This window comes from Cynoglossus semilaevis, chromosome 14, assembly GCF_000523025.1.
Source record: "Cynoglossus semilaevis isolate Cse_v1.0 chromosome 14, Cse_v1.0, whole genome shotgun sequence".
Taxonomy (NCBI): Eukaryota; Metazoa; Chordata; class Actinopteri; order Pleuronectiformes; family Cynoglossidae; genus Cynoglossus; species Cynoglossus semilaevis.
Genome location: NC_024320.1, coordinates 8,278,788 through 8,299,843, shown reverse-complemented (window position 1 = coordinate 8,299,843; position 21,056 = coordinate 8,278,788). Strand labels below are relative to the sequence as shown.

At 39.3% G+C, this 21,056-nt stretch overlaps 1 protein-coding gene across 2 annotated transcripts in view; it reads left to right on the top strand.

The window, feature by feature from the left end:
- The first annotated feature begins 300 nt into the window (after positions 1-300).
- LOC103389440 (potassium voltage-gated channel subfamily H member 7-like) overlaps positions 301-21,056 on the top strand; it is a 71,611-nt gene continuing 50,855 nt past the window's right edge. The window contains exons 1-3 of one of the 2 annotated variants that reach the window (XM_017038958.2): positions 301-1,331; positions 1,967-2,231; positions 12,777-13,007. In XM_017038958.2, the coding sequence (XP_016894447.1) occupies positions 1,158-1,331; positions 1,967-2,231; positions 12,777-13,007 (670 nt within the window). In that variant the 5' untranslated portion in view covers positions 301-1,157. The remainder of the gene's footprint in view (positions 1,332-1,966; positions 2,232-12,776; positions 13,008-21,056) is intronic. The other variant, XM_025062245.1, reaches the window with a different exon arrangement.

Below are 21,056 nucleotides of genomic sequence, written 5' to 3'. Positions count from 1 at the left end.
CTGCTTCACTCCCACGCCCTGCAGGAGACAACACACATACCTTAAAGCTCTGGCTCCCACATTCATGTTAACACACATACACATCCATATGCAGATGCACATACATATTCGTTGATATATAAAATATAATATAATACATATTTATAAAATAACCGCATCTGTATATATAAATGGTGTATATATACATATACATCTATCTATCTATCTATCTATCCATCACCGACATGTATCCTCTATCAGTAGCCTTATATTTTTTGTTTTGCTTTGTTTTTGTTTTGTTTTTCTAAAAACTAACTAACATATATTTTTTAGGTTTTGTTGTATCTTAAATTGTTGTTTTATAAATATTTTATAAATATATGTGGAATCACTTACACATCCACAAAGATATTTTCAAGTATCATGTTCAATAATCATGTTTTGATAATTGCTTTGCTGGATTATGGCTCAGTTGTAGTAACATTTTTTACATTTATCTCTTAATTTTTGGCCAGTCTAGGAATAACTGGTATTTGCTGACCACTTTCTCCTTCCTTCCTTTTGTTTGTTTTAGTTAGTTTGTTTATAGGTTTTTTATTTGCCTTACAGAAGGTTTTGTCCGGAGATTCTTCAGGGGGGGTTTGTTATGTCTAGGCTTCCTTTTGTGTTGTTTTTGTAGTGTTTTACAGAATAGAGACAGGGCAACTGGAGCAGAATAGGTTGTTGCTGCGACGTGTGTTGTTTTCTGAGCGTCATCGACAACTCGATAAAACACGAAGTAACAAAAACCTTTCCCCCTGCAGGACCGATTGAGAAAGAATAAACTGAATTAGCCAGGCTTGACAGAGACAGTAACGAAATGTCATCAAACACGTTTTATTATTGTTGTTGTTAATACTACTTAGTAGTAGTAGTATTAACAACAATAATAAAAAAACTAAAGAAAAAAACTGCGAAAACTACTGAATTAAATTGAATACCTTTTTAAAATATATTTCGACAGACTTAAAAGCTGTGGGTTTGTTTCTCCTCATTTATGCTCCAACACTGCCATCTGCTGGGTCTTGTGGCATCACACACTATATTGCCAAAAGTATTCGCTCACCCGTCCAAATAATCGGAATCAGGTGTTCCAATCACTTCCATGGCCACAGGTGTATCGAATCAAACCCCTGGGCATGCAGACTGTTTTTCTAAACATTTGTGAAAGAGTGGGTCGCTCTCAGGAGCTCCGGGAATTCCAGCGTGGAACTGTGATATTCCATATATACCTAAATATTCCACAGTCAACTGTCAGCTGTATTATAAGAACACGGAAGTTTTTGGGAACGACAGCAACTCAGCCAAAAGCGGTAGGCTACGTAAACTGACGCAGCGGGGCGCATAGTGCGAAGATGTCGCTAACTTTCAGTCGCTACAGATGAGCTCAGTGCGCAGAGAGCTTAGTTCCAGTAAAAAGAACTCTGAAATGTGAGGTAGCTTATACTGAATTACAAATTTGACTAAAACCTGCGACTAAATTCAAAGTAACTCCCAACGTTCTATACAATTCTACCTCTTGTTTACCCTCAAACCCCACACCGCCTTCAGCAGTTTTCAAATACTGGGTGTAAAATGTGTTTTAAATGTATTTATATTACTCTTATAACTGTATAATTGTTGTATTTATATAAAGTTGGCCTGTAACTAAGGGTGTGTTCGCTTGAATTACTTAATTCCATACAGTATATAGCTGAAGAGAAAACTAGCCATTGAATGCGAGTGGTTAATTCATTGTGGTGTTAGTGCTCCACCCTTTGGTCGTTTCAGGGATTACAGTCGGTCAGTGCCGAGGAATGTTTCATTTACTAGAGCCTTTTCTTTAATATTTTATCTAGTTCTACATTCTTATGATTACCATTATCATAAATAGACTAGATTCAGATGCTACTAGAATGACAGTGCCAGATGACTATCATACCTATGACTGATGTTTCTACTGCAACAGGTACAGCTCCAACACCAGGGTCCAATAAAAAGGAGGGCCCAAAGATCACATGTTGTATGGACCACCCACAGGACCTGTGTTTGGATATGGGATACTACTCTGCACAGCTGGGGTCCTGGGAGCACAGGGCCAGAGATGCACAGTCAAGGACAGGGTTCGTGGACAGGAAGGCCTATCAAGCCAAGGAAAAGCCCTGAAGAGCAGCAACTCCCTGAGGACAGAGTCTTGTCAACCTCCAAAGCCAACCTCCAAAGCCAGCATCAAGGTAACTTCCCCCAGTTCTGGACCTTTTCTCCCACTCAGTTGTTTCCACCCTGCGGTTCAAACAGGCATGAAAAAAAAAGAGAGAGTCTCATCTTGCATCTCAATCTGCATTCTGTTCAATTTCATTTTCTACAAAGTGTCTGAGAGCATAAAAAATGAACGTGAGTGGAACACATGCTGGAGACAGTAAAGTCCACAGTAGAGGTCTCTATCCTTGGTCCTCACCATATTAGTCCGTTAGCCCAAACAGTGTACGTTTGAGGTGGATGTATGGGTTGTGATAAACTAAAGTATAAGTTCATATATAAACCCAATACTGTTTGTGTAAGAGCGTTAGGTCCAATTAGCCTTGAACTGGTCCATAGCTCAGTGACTGGGATGGCTGGAGTTACATTAACTCCAAGTTTCCATGAACCTTTACCTAACATCACCAGACCAGTTTGAAGGAGGGTTTGATTTCCTTTCACCTTCAGACACAGAGCTGTCTCCAGACTGACTGTCCTTCAACACCTCACACTGGTGGTAAGTGAGGTCTGATTGACAGGGGAGCTTGGGTTCTTCTTTCACAGAGCCAGACAGAAAAACAGAGGCGTAAGAAAGTGGGATGGAGTGAAGCTAAATCTTTAACCCACTGTTCACTCAGACAAAGCCTTGGAGTATCAATGTCAGTACACCTGTAGGACATATGAGGTTAAAAGACATGGACAGACATAGTGACATCATGGTACTGTCACCGTTGATGTCAAAGGAACAATAGTTTCAGGAGATGTAGTTCCAATTTCATTTTAGTTTTTAAGGATTAATCTGTTCGGACACATTCTAATTCATTTAGGCAAATTTTTATCTCGTTATGGTCAAATTTCTAATTCACATTCTCTACATTTTAAGGCTACATTTTCAAGGCTACATCGTCGCTATTTTGCTTTAATTCCTGCTTTATTTTATCCATAATTCTTGGTTAAGCATATTATACTAGGTTTGACATTTGAGCTATTACATTAGTTTTCACAGTTTAAACCATTTAGGGTAGCTTAGCTGCTGCAAATGAGGTGCAACAAAGGTGGTGTTGTCAGTGAGAAAATTGCACTTATTTGAAATTTTAATTCATTTGTTTTATACGAATTGTTTCGTAATAATTGTTTTGCATGAAATATGGGTTAGTGGAGTTTTGTAACAATGTCTTAAAACGCGTTGACACAAAGAGTGGGACAGTGTTAAAGTATAAGAACAACTTGTGCTCTTACACTGAAAGTTTAGTTCCCTAGTACTTCCTGTCTGGATGTTTTCGTGTTAAGTAAAATTAGGGGTCTTCTATTTCCGGTTTCAGCGGTTGTTGGTGTGTTGGTGTTTGTGTTTGTTCTGTTGGTGATCACAGGTCACAGGTCACAGGTTTCAAGCCCTTATTATGACTACCCGACCAGGTGGTGAATAACAATACTCCCGTCTACCGATGGGGGCGCTGCAGGTGTTTAGGTCAATGTGTAAAAATTGCCAACAGAGGGCAATACAAACTCAAAAATAAATTTAGGAATGACTGAAAGTCTTTGTCTGACACTGTACTTGTATAGAGGAGTTCACCTTTTTCTCCCTGGTTTGGGTTTTCACCATGCACGTAAAAGAGGATTATCATAATTAACAATTAATAGGAAATACAAGATAAAATAACGTATGGATGAATTTGAATTTGTTTATGTAGTTGCTGTTAGACAAGAAAGAGATAAGAAAAGTGAACTCCCCACATCAGGTCAGATGATGTCACTTCTTCTTCTTTTTCTTTCGGCTTTGTCCCTTTTTTCAGGGGTTGCCACAGCAAATCATTGATTTCCATATTGCCCTGTTCTCTGTCACTAATAATAGTAAAAATAATAATAATTTAGCTGTTTTTGTTTGTATTTGTTTTATCTCAACTTTGATAAAGATATATATAAATTACTTTAACTTGACTTTAATTAAAAATAATAATTTTGAGGTTGCCAAAAATGCCAAACAGTTACAAAAGGCATCCTAGGATAATGTATTTATTAATCCCACACTGGGGTAATTTTTGTATTACAGCAACAAGGGACAGGGGTAAAGATAATGCAAAAAATGTACATGAAAACAAGATCTTAACTGCAAAACGTAAATATATCACTTCTCTGCTCATGGGTAGTGGGTTTAGGGTTATGATAGAAACGATGTTCAGACCTGGTTCCATTGCTGCATTGCTGTCGTTGTGCTAAATGCAGCAGTTTTCGTCAGTCATCTCTCTAGTGTCAAGGGCCATAAGTCAGTGCAGGGTATTGACCAGTGAGTGACTTCCCCATTCGTCATACGCAACCTTCTGTTCAGAAATGAGACGGTTGATTCTGTGAGTGTTCACAGTAATGGTCATTTATAGTGTAGGAAATAATTACAGATCTGTTATTTTAACCCTTTAGACCAAGACCAAAGGAGCTCACGCTAGAAATGGACCTTTTAGATGTGCTATCATTTAGACAAACGAATGTTTGAGATTTATAAAGCAATATTGTCTGTGTTTTTTGGATTATTATTTCTTTAGGAAGGACTTGAGAAATACTTTACAAAGTTTTTTTTTTTTAGGGATTGTGATTTTGTCCTCAACTGTACAGTGTGTGGGCATGGAGGGAGGCTGGAGTTACACAAGCCAGGGGAGATATACCCCTGACAGGTCGGGGGCAGGTTGGACAGGGTTGCCACAGCAACGCTGACTTCTGATCCCTGAGATCGGCTGGAGCTGGAACAAGCTGAGAGCAAGTAATCAAGGGAGCCAGACAAAAGAGGGGGAACATGTTGGATTACTGCCAGAGATATTGACAAGTGTACAGTAATGGAGGCAGGGCAATGGAGTTCACCGAGAGACATCTTAGCAGCAACTCTCTGAAGCTTTGATATCTTTATTAACTGAAACTAAACACACACCCACTCATCATTTTCATTTATTTAACTTGGCTCAGTTTTTACTTCTTTATTTCAAGGCTCATCTTCAGTATAATTGCTAACTTCTCATAGTCTTTGAGTTAATCTTATTGATTGGCTGACTTTGTGTCATTTTGTTATAATAATAATGGAGTCCTTTATGTCCACAATAAGTAAATTTACAGTGAGTCTTTGTATGTGATTTCTCTGGGAATTTAACTTGGCACTCCCTTGTTTGTGAGGCAAGCGCCCTAACCACCACACCATGGAAAATCTTTTTTGGCTTCCATTTTGACTTCACAACCTAAACCACTCCATCTTTTTCATGGTCACTGAGGTGAGTTGTGTAAATGCCAACAGTCAGCATGAGAAGAGGAATTACACCAGTTCATCACACCTCGTACACATAGTCAATGCAGAGAAAACCAGTAATCTAACCCTGCATGTCTTCAGACGCCATTACCACGCACACATTCAGAGAAAATTACTCATTTGTTACCACCGACACTTTTATATGCAGCGTTTTATTTGAACTCCATTCAGAATTTTAAAAACAATAATAATTAGTTGAAAAAATTATCAGTAATTTTTTCTATCAATTACTAGACATTTTTGGTGACCCCATTTGAATCTCAGGTGACCCCAAGTGGTGTTGTGGCCCTGAGGTTGACAAACACTGTTCTTCTGTGTTATTGACAGTTAAAGAGTCCTCATGTAATCCACTGAACCAAGAACTGTCTGACATGATGTAACCATGGAATGGAGTTACAGCCAAGATACAGAAGCACTCTATGTATAGACCAAGTGTGGTGTAAACGTGACCTCCTCTGAGTGTCCACTGAGAATACTGTCATGTGTGGACTTTATTTTTATCTTAACGTGACAATTATGTTATCTTAAAAATGTAACTTTGTAAAACAAGCTGAAAAACTTCTACAGTTTATAACTTTGAAGCCAATATATGTACAGTACACAGACACACATACATGCACATATACTATATATATATATATATACATACATACATACATGTATGAGTAGAATTTTATTTTCTGTAAAAAATGTGTATGGGGCTACTGGATTTACACCAAGAAAGTCAGTTTGTTTAAATTAGTCCAGTCTTGATAAAGGATTTTCATTCACAAACTCAAAAAAAAAAAAGACTTAGTTACTTGTTGGCCTAATCCCAGGATTCATGTTCTTTGGGAGGATAACGATCTAAACCTTATTCTGGTAAACATTAAATTAAAGTTAGACATGGTAGTCCTAGGGGTTAATAGAAATGAATCAAAACCTGATATTTCTTTCCCACTCTGCAACTATATAATATGCAAAAATGTGAACAACTAACCATCAACCAAACGTTGTCAGTTCAAGTTCTAACCATCATAGATGTACAGTCTGAATGAATCTCTAGGTTCAGTTATAATGAATTAATTTTCAAAAAAATCTACTAATAATGGCTTCCATGGAGCCTACACTACAGTTTTAAATCAGGAAATTGTCCAGAAAAAGAATCATAAATGCCTTAATATATGTGTATATATTTTACAAAGTATTTTCTCCCATGAATCACACAGACAGAGCCAGAGATATATTTTTCCACGCTGACACCTGGAGTACACAAATGTAGGGTCACACATTTCCAAATGACACCTCTGAGCAGTGATGAACCGTACAGTGGGACATTTAGCAGCCAAGGTGACACTGACACTAGACAAATCCACTGGTCTACTGGATGCTGTTGGCAGTAACTGACACAGGTTATCACCCACTCTGCCAACACTGCATCTCCAACACACAGTTCCCATAAACCACTGAGCTCCCAGTAGATAGCAGGACAGGCAGATGAAGAAAGGTGAGAGACTTATCTATGAAGGAGACCAACTGTGGAAAAAGGCTTGGACAGAGGACAGCTTAGATATTGGTGAAGGCATGTATGTATAATCAGTGACGACCAGCGTGTCCACTGTGTCCATCTGCTTCCTGCCAAGACAATATAGAAGCCTTCAGTGATGGCTTGAAACCTGAGATGTATGAGGCATTATTGAAGAATGTGGATCAAATTTAGCTAAAGTTAAAGGCTAAAAGTTAGCTAAATATATCCAAAGTACTGAACTTGAGCCTAAACAAAAAATGGGGAAAATAATTCTGTCATATTGTCACTGTTGCAACACAACGTTGTTGTTATATTTATATTTTTGACAAAACCTCAGTTTTTGTATTAATATTTTTTCTTCGTTGAATGTGATCTGGTTGAATGACTTACAGGCCTTGGGTTTTTTTCCTGGACTGCAGCAGATTTATTGGCATCCAAAGCCAAAGAAAACAAAAACAAGCAGAAATGAAGCTAAAGTGAACAAAAACATAGACCACCATTCTGGCTCCTGTCAGTTATTGGTCTGGCACTTTTCTGTGGATTAGGGCCTAAATCCAGCCCAATCTCCACATACAGAACAGATTAGGTGAAAAATGAGTAGAATAACTAAGATCCTGGCCTGGATTAACTGATCCTGCAGGTGGCGTTGTGATGAGGGTGAAGACTAACGTAGTTGATTTTTCTCCTGAGGAACAGATCAGCGGACATGTTTGCTACTAAAACGGACAAAATGTCTTCTCTACAGCGGTCCTTTTTTATTAGCATCACTTTAGTTTTGAGTTGTTCTTTATGCTTGAAAATTCTTCACTGCTCTTTGACTCCTTGACATGAAGACCTAGGACTGGACATACTCAAACACAGATACTGGACTGACATACATCATCTAGTTTTAATTCATATATATATGCCATACTAATTAGCCTTATATATGGTTGAATATTTTGATGAAATAACATTTTCTGTACTTATTTCTGTATTAACTTATAACAAAAAACATGTTTTAATATTGTTTTTTGAAAAGTGTAACTTTTTACAATACATTTTTCAACTATAACATTTTTGTCATTATTCTTGGTAATATTTTAGTTTATGCATTTTTTAACCAAAGAGGGTTCTCGACGAATTTCTGTCTTTGTGACAACGTGTTTGTCTGCTCCACTCTTCAACTAGTTTTTGTGCAAAATTAGTTTAAAAGCTGTACATTGGAATATTGGACCAAGTCTTTTTTAATTAATTTATTAGCGTTGGCGACATGAACTCAAAATGCCGTAAGTCGAGTAGGTGGAAGCTGAGATCCTCATGTATTTTTTTTTAATTTATTTATTTATTTTGCCTAATATAAGTGTAAGTGTTCTGAATTGTTTTTTATATGTTATATATATATATAAAAGGTCTTCTAGACCAAAAAAAAAAACAATCTGTAAAGTAGTGTTAAACCAGAGCGGTTGCCTTTCTTTAGAAGCTACTGTGGACAAAACAAAACAAGTCTTTAAAAGCACCACCTGCCACCACACACACACTCACACTCACACACACTCACACACAGTAAATTAGGTTTGTATTGTGAATGCTTTTCTAAATGGACCAGATGGAGTGGGACTGGGGTTAGATGAGGACAGATGCTCCACTAGATGAGAGATGAGTGTGTGTGCTGCCAGTGAGTCATGAAGGAAGGAGACATTGTCTCTCAACAATTGAATGAACACTGTTTAACTGGATTGCACAATTATAATGAACGGTTGCTTCGTCTTCATCAACATTTACCAGTAAAATGTTTATCTTGTCACAAACCTCCCATATATGGTTTTTTTAATTTTTAAAACAGGAGGTATTCTGACCCTTTTATTTAGAATTTGTTTCCAAATCTTGGAATTAGAGTGCGGCATACAGCGTTTTAGGCAGGGGTCTCACCTTCCCAGTCCCAGGTCTATTTCTGACCCACAATCCAGCCTCATCCAGCCCATGACTAGATGTCAATAACGATTACATTTTTTTTTCTGGGTGTATTTAGTTTTTTAAAAATGTAATTGATTTGATTTTGGCTGCATTGATTAAAACTGTTCAGTTCACCATTTAAAAATGAGAACTTTTTCTCTTTTTTATGCATATTTTTTCAAATATCCATTTTTGAATCTATTGCACTGTGAAAACTGCTGTGGATCTCTGATGAAAACATCACTCTAATTTTCTCCTTTGGGGTCCTCTAGTTCAGTGTTTCCCCAACTTTTTTTCTGGGGACCCATATTTTAAAAGTCACAAACATTTGTGACCCAAGTCAATAGACATCATTCATAAACTCCTGGGAAACATGATGACCAAAAAAAATTTTTTTTTTTTGGTCATCAGAGCATTGTTTTTGGGAAACAATGCTCTATTTGACTGGAACATTTTGTCTGGCCATGATCTCATATAGAGAACATGCACCCCGTTCAGCTGGCCTTTTTGCTGACTCAGCAAACTTGTCCAACCAACATGTAGAGACTAGAATGTGGGCTCCAGGGACACCAGCAATCTCTACACATTTTACAAACTCTACTCCGCGTCACAACAAACGGAGTCATGTGATGTAAACAGTAGTGTGGCTGGTGACCTGGCTTCTCCTTACAGCACCACGGTCAGCTCCTCTTCTTTCTTCCTTCTCTCCCCCTCTCTGTCTGTGGAAACTCTTCCAACTGTGAAGTGGAAACTCAAAGCTGCTTAGACTTTTAATACAGGACCATTCAGTGTAGTCAGAGCCACAGGCTCTTCCTCTAATGAGACACGCGATCCACCTGCACACACTGCTGTGACGTCAGCACACTCAGCTGAGCTGCTGGGCAAACCACTAATAAATGCAGTTTTTTTTTTTGTCACACCGTGTCAGCCTTTACAGTCTGCAATATTCCAACATATTCCTCTTCATCATAGGCCTCCTCACTGTCAAACTGAAGAACTGGCTCTTTAACATGACAATCATGAACATCATTTCTGTTTGGCAGGTTAGAAGAGGACAGTAGTAGAGTATTTAGAGCAGCCTTTAGTTACAAGAAAACAGTAACTGGCTTTTTCCAGTGTTGGCTGCTGTGGCTGTGGCCCATTTCTGTGAACAACTGTAAGCTCTTCATTCACAGCTGTGTGTGTGTGTGTGTGTGTGTGCAGGTGACTAATTCTGCTGTGTCAGGTCGTATAATAATATAACACATAATGTATGTTGCACCAATATATATAAAAGTTGCATATTATTAATTATTGTCACTGTTAGTTATTTAAATACTAATGACATAGTTACACTGTTTACACAAGTTAGAAAGAATTCACCAACGTTGATAAAATATGGACTCGATCTGACAGTTCATGTAGTCAGTTGATTGGTCAATTTAAAAAAAAAAAAACAGGTGTAATTAGTTACACACCTGACCTCCATGTGATGTATCAAATACTGTGATTCCAATTGAAAGCAATGGGATTACAAAGTGTATAGATATGGTGAGAGGTGTACACTTAATATACATATGTCAAACTCAAGGCCCGGGGGCCAAATGTGGCCCGCCAAGTCATTTTGTATGGCCCGCAGGAGCTTTAAAAATGAGTAACTTATAAACAGTCAATTGCAGGAACATGTATTAATACGTTATGGAGTAGTTACGTCTATACAGTCTTACAGTTACACCGGTGAAAACCAGTTTGACGCTCCTGACTTAACACCACCATCTGTGCGGAGCTGGGATCACACAGCGCCGTGTTTTTAACCGTGTTCTCTAAGGTATCCCACTACTCAGTTTCCAGCCCCGCTCTCCTCCTCTGCCTCCCCCTACTATCTCTCCTCGTCGCCACAGCATCCATGTGGCTCTCCCTCCTCTGCTCTCAGCCATTGGCCTCGTAGTACATCAGTCCCCCCTCCCTCTCCTGCCACGCACCTCCTCCATCCATCCACTCCTCTCCTCTCCTCTCCACTTCAGGCGGGCGGACTCATATCGCCGCAGGTGCGGGTGCTTTCGAGGAGCAGCAGTGCGATGTCAGAGGATCTCGTCCGCCTCGTCCACCACCTCCTCCTCCTCCTCTTCCTCTTTCGCTCCTTTCTTCCCAGCACCACGGCGGCGATCAGCGCAGGCTGAACCTCTATGATGCGCTCCAGTGGGGAGGAGGCGGCGGAGTTAAAGTGAGGGAGAAAGGGGGGGTTCGCTTGTAGGAGAGAGAGCAGAGAAGGGTTGGAGAGGTGAGATTTCTTTCCTCCCTTCAGGTTGTTTTTGGTTTTGTTCTCCACAAGCATGACTGACTGGTGACAAAGGAAACGGCCAGCCTCTCTGGCTTGAACTTGACTGGAGGCGTTTCGGGGGGTTCCGGCTCGCCCCACTGTTGCCGGGGAACCATGCCGGTCCGGAGGGGTCATGTTGCGCCACAGAACACCTTTCTGGGAGTGATTATCCGCAAATTCGAAGGGCAGAGTGAGTATCTGTGCAGCCCCGGCAGTCATGTGCTTGTGTTGTGTGGTGTGGTGTGGTGTGGTGTGGTGTGGTGTCGTGCTGCGCAGCCTTTTGTGTCTCCACTGCTGCGCCCATGTGAGCGTGAAGAAGAGAGCGCTCTTATCACCGCGTTAGGAAATCCTTGTGAAGCAGCGTTCAGAGGAGCTGCTGTGTTTCCCCCCTCACTCATGTCAGAGGTCCAATCACGACCGTTGATTCTTCCTCTGATGTGAATCCATGGATCGATTCCATCGGTTCATGGATTCACAGCTGTTTTACTCAGTTTCCTATAGAATCTTGTTCAAAGTCTTTTTACCTATTTACTATTTTTACTTCATCCCTTTTATATTCAAACCAGCCACTGTTTACTACTACTACTACTCCTACTACTGCTACCTACATTTGTTTGTTTGTTTTGTTCAAGGTAAATTAAAATTCTGTTCAATCTATCTCTATCTACAAATCTATAAAACATTTTCACTTTAACACAGAAATGAGGTTTTGGAACACCCACATTTACCTGCTTCGGCTTTTAATTTACATGTAAAAAAGTTATTATTTTTTATAGTTTTACGTCAAATACTTAAAAGAACAGTGTTTGATGTGAAAGTATAATTAGAATATACGTGTATATATATATATATATATATATAAGAAAGTACGTGTATATACTGTACATACAGTTATTCCTTAATTTCCAGAAGGGAACTCCCAAGGTATCAATAAAGTCTTCTATATATTGTATATAAATGCATTTTTTAAACTTTTATTAAAAAGTATATAAATATGTATTTATGTATGTTGTATACTTTTTTCTTTCTAAAGCTTGACTTACCAGTAAAAGCTAATACTTTTTTTCATCTTTAGCTGGTTTTGAACTTTGATCATTGAATTTTGGGCTGATCAAAGCAGCCTCTTTTTACATCTTTTATTTCAATAAACTGACAGATTGAAAGAGGAGACCAGTTAACTTTACTGTACTGCTCTGCTGTTAGTGATGACCGCTCCGTGTGTGTTGGTCGTGTAGTACGTAGACACTGAGCTGCAGCTGTCATGTACAATAGATGGCTGTAGTCAAGGCCAAATGAAAAAGGTTGTATTTTTAACATTGTATTTTTCTGACAGTAAATAGAAATAACATTTGTTTCAAAAGTCAAAACACAATATTTACCTTTTTAACCAACCAGACGGTAACTATGAAAGGACAGGTCCTCATTAAACAGAAATAATAAATATTTGAAAGTCTAGAACATGCAGAAGACCCATTACACCAACACTCTTCTCTACTCTGTTTGTGCCTCCACAGATAAGAAGTTCATCATAGCCAATGCCCGTGTGCAGAACTGCGCTATCATCTACTGCAATGACGGTTTCTGTGAGATGACTGGCTTCTCCAGGCCGGATGTCATGCAGAGGCCATGTACCTGTGACTTCCTGCACGGCCAGTTCACCAGCCGCCATGCTGTGGCCCAGGTGGCCCAGGCCCTGCTGGGCTCCGAGGAACGCAAGGTGGAGATCACTTACCACCGGAAGGATGGTAAGTGATGAGCGCTACGACTGAGAGTAGGCTGATTAGCTGGGGCTGTGGTGATAGACACTGTAAATGCAGCCTATAATGACCCATGTGGGGGAACCATGGGACATCACTGAATGATACTCAAAATGAGTGTGTCCAAGGGCTGGGTGATGCTTGCATTATAATATAATATCAATATTATATTTGAATGCAAATGCCTATTTTTTTTTTTTTCAGTTTTGCTTTGAATTGACATTTTAACATGTTTGGAATCAGTGCAATGTGTCGGCTACATTTAGCATTTTAAATCAAATAAATAACCATTCTGGGTTTAGATATAGTAGAGCAAGGGTGTCAAACATACGGATCGTGGGCCAAAACCAGCCCGCTGGATGATTCAATACGGCCCGCTTGATGAATTTTGAAACTGAAAAAATGCACAACCGCGTTCATGGTGTGATAATTTGTCAAATTATATTATGAAAATATGAAGATTTTTTAAATGAACGTGTACTTATTTGCATGAAAAAAAAAAGAGGAAAAACACAGACTTAATGTCCATTATAGGTCATTATGTCATAATTGGACTGGTGGATATCCAATCAGGCTGTTTGTGGCCCCTGAACCAAAGTGAGTTTGACACCTCTGTAGTAGAGCTTCTTAAACTTTTGAACAAACAGGGATTTTCAACCCCCACCTTCCCCCATCACCACAACAAAAAACTTGACAAATTAGTGAATCAAAATCAATAAAATCAAATAGCATAAAATTCAAAAAGAGGAAACAAAAATGCAGTTGTGCCTTGAAATGTTCCTCTCATTTGTTGCACCCCACCTGTCATGTCTCCCTTCCCCACTGGTGGTGCCCGCCCCAAACGTTGAGAAGCACTGTAGTAGAGCTATCTTCTTGGCTAATCTGTACCCATTATTGCTTTGTTTTTAATTGTAGCTTTCACATTACTAACCTGTGTGAGAAACGTTAGCCAAAACATTGCTTAAAAAAGTCTTTAGGTTAGTCAATTAAAAGTTGGTGTTCTATTCAGTATGCATTGACTTTGGAGCAGTACTTTTTACATTCAAGTATTTCCACATGGAACTTTTTAGCACCTGTACTGTAACACGTTTCCTCTAAGTGTCTGTCGTTGATGGGTTTTCCCAGAGGAAGAGTTTACAGACCCGTAGCTGAGGTGACATTGTCCCCTGTGTGGTAAAATGAAGCCAGAATGACGGGGAGCTCCTCAGACCGTGGATCAATTTGGCTGATAAAAAATGTAATTAAAATAATTCTAATATTCAAACAGTGTTGCCAAACCCTGGTGGAAATGAATATGAGCCCATTTATGGCCTAGTCACAGACACCGGGCTGCAGTGAGAATGTTGTGGGACAGTCATGTGGAAAACACGATGAGGTGAAGTGACAAGGCTTAAGAAGAAGAGAAGAAGAAGAGTGAAGGTGTCAGCTGTAGTTGAGTCATGCGTGGTTGCCTGGGCCTGTGGGGCTGTTTACGAGCCTGGGTTCATATTGTCTTCACTTGACCTCAGCAGGGACCACAGCCACCGAACATTAGTAGTATTTGTACAGCCTGATGCTTTATTGCTACAGTACAACTGTGTTGTGGTGTCAGAACTTGAATTGGGTTCATTAAAGTTCAACACATTTTAAAGAAGATCTGTGCTTTTAAACTGATAAAACACATTTATTAGTGTCCACGGGATGGAAGAGTAGTTATTGTAGTAATAAAACTTATTTCTTTATTTTTTAGATAAAAGATCTCTGGTCCAATCCCAGTGGTGACTGATGGTCACTCTTTAAATTTAGAGGTTTTATTTTCTTTTCTGTGTCTGAGGGTTTTCTTCAAGTACTGTCTACTGGTAGACTGCAATCTACCAGTAGACCACAAATGGAACATTGATAGATCATGAGCAATTAAAATTTCAAATGTAAAATATTGATGCAATTATAGTTTAATAGATTTAGTCTCTTGGACTAAATTATTAACCACCTAATTATTGAACCATATTGTGCCATACAGCCACGTGCATTTTAATAAAGTACCTCAACAAATTACTTTGAAACTCTAATGCTGACGTGAACATTTTATTTTTCAACATGGTGCTGATTAAATAATGTTGAAATTTTGAAATCTTAACTTGACAAACGACATGATACATGAGACCATTTAGGCCCTGATTAAGTTTTTGCAAAAGTTAATCAGTGTTTAGTGGCATTTTGCCCTTGGCCTTGAATCATTTCTGTCAGCCATTATATAAAGGCCATAATCCAGGTCCAGTGCTTCTTTTTACCTATTGTCAGCCAGTCTAAAGTGTTGGGGGCTCATGGTGGATTGGTCTGTTGTGAAAACAGCATTAATTAGGATACAAATACCATCATGTTGCATTGATCTTCAGAAATGCTGCATTGGTGAGGGGAAATCAATAAGGGCCAAACACCCTCCCTGCACTCGCCACTTCAGCGGAGACTTGCTGCAGAGCTGCGGGCTGTCAGACCCAGGAACAGGCCTCATTACCATTCTAGATGTTGTGGCTCTAATTATCTCAGCCTTCTCCTCTCACCTAACTCGATGCTTCTCCAGGGAAGTTCACTTCCACCTTTGGAGCAGGCTGACAGCTCGGCTGATGTCCTTTTTACTGTGTGCGTGTGCAGTGAAACCCCCTGCACCGCAGCTTGTAAACTGCAGACAACATGTTTTATTTTCACAGAGCAGAAGGTTACTGGTAGAAGTAGAGCAGCAGTGAGTGGACCTTCTCTAAGAGGAGCAGGGTTGATCTCTGTCATATGGACCAGGGCCAAGTATTTCCTGTCTCACAGTTTTGACTTTTATGAGTTGGTTTTATTCTTTCAACTTCTCAACTTCTTAATAATCTTCATTGATCATTAGCTACAGCCAGAAAAGATGAGGAGAAATGGCTAGAGATTTTAAGATTTTAAGCCAAATTACTCACAGGCACAACAAAGCCTATTTTCTTCGAAGATAGTAAAGGAAAGTGAACTCCTTGTCACTGTGACACAGCTCACCACTGCACACAACCAAATGTGACCTCTGTTTTTAACCCATCACCAAAGTGAACAGCGGGCAGCTTTAAGATCGGAGCAGAGTTTGGGGACGGTGCCATGATCAGAGCACCTCAGTGGTAACTTGGCAGCTGGTGGACTAGAACCTGAAACCTTCTGGACCCACGTCCGCTTCCTTAACCACTAGGCCACCACACCCAATCAGTTTCCAATCTTAACAAACAGCTCCTGTGTCACTTTAAGCTCAGGACTGCCACTCTCTTCTATGCCCTTTATTGCTAGAGAATACAGTGGTGTGTGGGCTGTGTCCCAAAGGGTGGTAGACCTTAATACAACAATATTCCAATTTGGGCTGGTCAGCAACTGAAGTAGGCAACATGTGGGACAGAAAATGTTAAAATACTGGAGGGAGAGAGTTAATGTATTCATCCACTCACAGCCAAAGGTCTACTGTCCTGTTGTGACCTGCTGTTCCAGGGAAATTAATTGCAAACACTTGATTGCTCCTCTCCTTGTGGACCACAGGGGGGGCTATCAGCAGCTATCCTTCTTTTTTCTTTTAATCCCCCACCACTCAGGGTTTTTTCAAACACCTCTTCCTTTCTTAGTCCCTGGAGATTCCTGCACAATCTATGGCAGTTTCTTGAGGCTTTGTGATTTATTCACCTTAGTAACACAAAGGGAAGTCCCATGTCCTCCCAGGTGTAACCCACAGGAAAGAGAGCTTCGATTTCTAAATTGCTAAAAGACTCACTGTTTAGATTCAATGCTTCATGTACAGTACAAAGTTTATTATTATATTATTCTATATTACTAAAGGGGCTTAAGACTGAGAATGTGTCCTTGAATTTTAACCTCTGCTATAATCCCAGATACAAAACAATGTCCTGCTTGGCCTCTGTGATACATACATTAAGATTTTTTTTTTTAACTAAGGTTTAATTATATTATATTTTAGCTCACACACAACTTATCCAGAACAAGCAAACATGTACTTTGCATAAGTAGGTACAATCGAAAAAAACCTCTCCGTTCCTCTGAAGCACGGTTGCTTCCGACACATACGTCAGTGATTGTTGTTTATACACGGTTAAAGCAGTGACAAGGAATCTGAAATGAAAATGAAATGAGTGACAGCTACTTTGTGAATGATCTTCAAAATCGTCCGCCCTCTGATCAACACGATGTCGTCATTACTGTCCAGTCACTAGTGGTGTGCCAAGTAAATACGGGCCAGTATCGCCGATACCGATAATCACCTCATTAAATTGCTATATCTCAATTCATTATTATGACCGATTATGTTTTGTGATGTTTCCTTTTTTATTATTAAATAGTTAAAACCCAGGACAGAATTAGGACAAAGTTTATAATTAAATAGAGAACATTTTTTCACTCCTCCTCTCTCTGTTTTTGTAGCTCCATGTTTTCTTTTGGATGGTTTTTTTACATGTTTATATAAATGAGTAGTGTTTCCGCTATACCTGACTAGCATTTTACAAATCCCACATTTTGCTGTTGTCTCACTTTCGACTAGAAAACACAGCCACACGGCGCTCCTCTTCTCTGCCTTTCTTCCGTTGACCTGTTGTGTTCTACCAACTTGGTATCGATACTATTGATATTTGGATCGATCCGGATATAAGATACCCGAGTGTATCCAACCATGAATATAGAGTAGGTTTTATATGGGAGTTCTGGGATACCCTCGGTAACATATGAGTTAATATGATGTGCTGACTTCTGCTGACAGGCAATTCAGTACCTGGACTGCTGGGTTATACTGGTACACTTGTATTGTACACAAATGTCCTTTTCTAGGTCAGAAATAGCTGCTAAAACCCCACTAATGAGGAATAAACATTCGACCAATGTGAACATAAATTATTCTTTTCAGGTCTAATTATAACAAGTGAGGCCTTTTGTTTGTCTCTATAGTTACCGGGTTGTGTTGACTACGTGTTGCACTGTGTTGAAACCAATGAAATTGCGGTTTTTATGCCTTTGTGTCTGAGTGTTTGTGTTTCAGTGTGTGTGTACTTACATGTAACCATGGGTTTACTGTAGTAGGAGCTGGTTAAGGTCATTCATGACTACTAACTGGACTTTTTGCCCCAGTCTTCCACTGCTAGCTATAACACTTTAGCAAAGGCCAATAATACCAAATGGAATATAACAGAATAGAATATAGCATAATAGAATGGAACTGAATAGAGTGGAGTGAAATACTCTCTATTGTACTGCAAGACAACACATTATAGGAACAACAAAATTAGGGGCATGAAGGTATCACAAAAATCTGAGATAGCTGTATAATAACATTTGTATTTAAGGACTGCTTAAAAAAATCACATAACTGAAATAATCAATTATAATGAAATGACCAAAACAGCCTGGGATAGGCAGAAAAGAATTATCCTTCAGAATAGTTAAAAATTATTGAAAATGTTGAATTTAGCAAAGAAATATTTCACGTATAGCTTTTATAGGTTTCTAAACAATAAAAATGCTCTGTATGGGTAGAATAGGTATATGAAATAGTCCAAAGAAATCAGGAAAATATTATGAAGAGTTTTAAAACAATCACTTTATACAGCGGCCAGTGCCAGTCCACGGACCACTGGTTTAATGAAATCAAAGGAGATTGGAGGTTAGTAGGTGCCAAGTCGAAATTTTGCTTTGAAATAAGTCAAAGATACAAAGAATCTTAGTTGCAATAAAAACCATAACAAAATAAAGCTAAGGATGTCTTGGAACAATTGACTTGTTGTCGTGCTGTAGTCTTCATGATACTGGTACCGCTCTTACAGGATACGGTTCAGTAACTGCAGCTGCCAGGGCTGCTCTCTGTTTTGTAAACAGCTTTTATAAAGTCAGAGGGTCTCTTAGGAGCAGGCTGCACACAATCACTGATGATGATATGATGTTGTTTTTGCCCTGAAGAGACCCGGCTCCATGCTGCCACTCTGGAAGGGAAACCATCGTGGGTAAAAGTAATTCCCATATTTCCTAGATGACATCTTGTTCAATTTGCCTCTAGTCCCTTTCATGTTTTTTGGTTTGACACCATACTTGGTGACCAATGTGTATTTCCATGAGGTTTGCTTAAACAGAGACAGGCTAGAGGGTAGAGTGAAATTAGGCTCATGGTGTGTAGCCATATATTGCTAACAAGTAGCCTTTGGAAATGAAAGGACACCAAACTAATATGTTGTTTATTTTTATTCTTTTAATAAGAGTTCTAATGAGGAGGAAAACAAAAGAAGGATTTAGAGCAGAGATGATAATCAGGAAAGCCCAGAAATAGCTGCAAGTTAGCAGTAATTATAGCAAATAAGGTAGCAACAGCGATTAAGGTAGCAAATACAATGGCAGATGAAGCCCAGAGATCTATGAAAGTCATCCTAAAAAGAAGCCCGGTAAGTTTGAAATGAGACAAGCCTACATATTCTCAGCTAAAATACCACAGACAGAGCAATAGCTTTAAGTTTAAGTTGACCAATAGACAGCGCTCGTCAGAGGTTTAACAGAAAAAGACACGATAGGATAGCCAGAAGGTAAAATACAGTATCAATAGTTAAATGTGGACCTAGAAGGTACAGTAGCGTTAGTGTCAGCAAAAGTAAGTGGGAAAAAAAACCTAACTAAAACAGCTACGTTGTTGATGTATTGACAATTAAATTTACAGACTAAAGAGGTTTTACTTTCTGTTTACTTCTACTTCTATTTCTTAGTGCTTTACACAAACTCTCTTTTCTCATGTGTCATTGACAGTCGGATGTTGATTCATAAACATTTATAAATTATGTTTAGGAATTGTTTCCTTCCCTAACATAATTTACAGTTAAATAAATCAGTTTGTTAACAGGATAAATTCACTCTCCTGGTTTGACCAATGTTAAAAGCTAAAAGGATATAATTACTATGGGTTGGTTGGTTGACAATTACTGTAAGACTGAGCACAGATATCGACTTCATTCTCATCATCCTCATGAGACTGTGGGAGAGCAGCGTAATGAAATGTGAAGCCCGCATTCCCAGCTATAGTGACATGGAGAGATGTTCAGTCAGAGAGTCTTCAACTCAGTTAAGATCCGACGGACAAGTCTCTCCTTTCTCTGGGTTGGGTAGCAGTTGTACTTTTGGAATTGTGTTACTGCCACATGGGTCAGTTTGCGACATGCGTGTATCAAATGTTATATACACACATACACAGGTATATTAAAGCAGAGTAAAAACGCAAGATCGTGTTGCTATACAACACTTGATCTGCACATCCATATTCAGCGTGACTTAAATGTAGCCGTTTGAAGGCATGTTGTGATTGGAATTCTGGTCGTAGAGCCAGGGATTGAATATAGGTCGTTCCCGTGTTGAATATGTGGATTAGGCCCACACACACACACACACACACACACACACACGTGTCATGATTTAATGGAATTACCACAAGACCGACAGTAAACAGTCTAACGGCCCCCTCCCCCAATCACTGTGACTCACACAGTTCATTCTGCCACCCCTCCTCCTATGTGGTCTCTCCTCCTTTTGGCATTGTAATGGCTGTCAACCCCACTCCCGCCTCCCTACCACCACCACCACCACCACCTGCTACCTCTGAACATCAGATGTGGAAGACATAATCACTTCAGTGTGAACATGTTCTATAAAGCACTGTAATCAGTCCGTGATCCTTGTTGGTGGCTGTACAGAGAGCTCACACGTGAATGAACAACTTCCATTACCTTACAGTAATGGTCAGACTCCACCGCTTTCATTCATCAAATCACACACAGGCTCCACTGTACATCAGGACATACTGCAGTCTGTGTAAATGAAAGGTTAGGGAGCCATAGGTTGGTGGGAAACTGCTCACAGATAATAAAGAAAATAAACTACATTAGATTCAAGTCAAAACAACAAATAAGTACAATTCAATTATCCAAAACATTATTATACACATTAGATCAATCTGTTCCAAAATAACCAAATCTTAAAAAGAATTATCTGATGCAAAGCCGGAATGTAGACAATTAA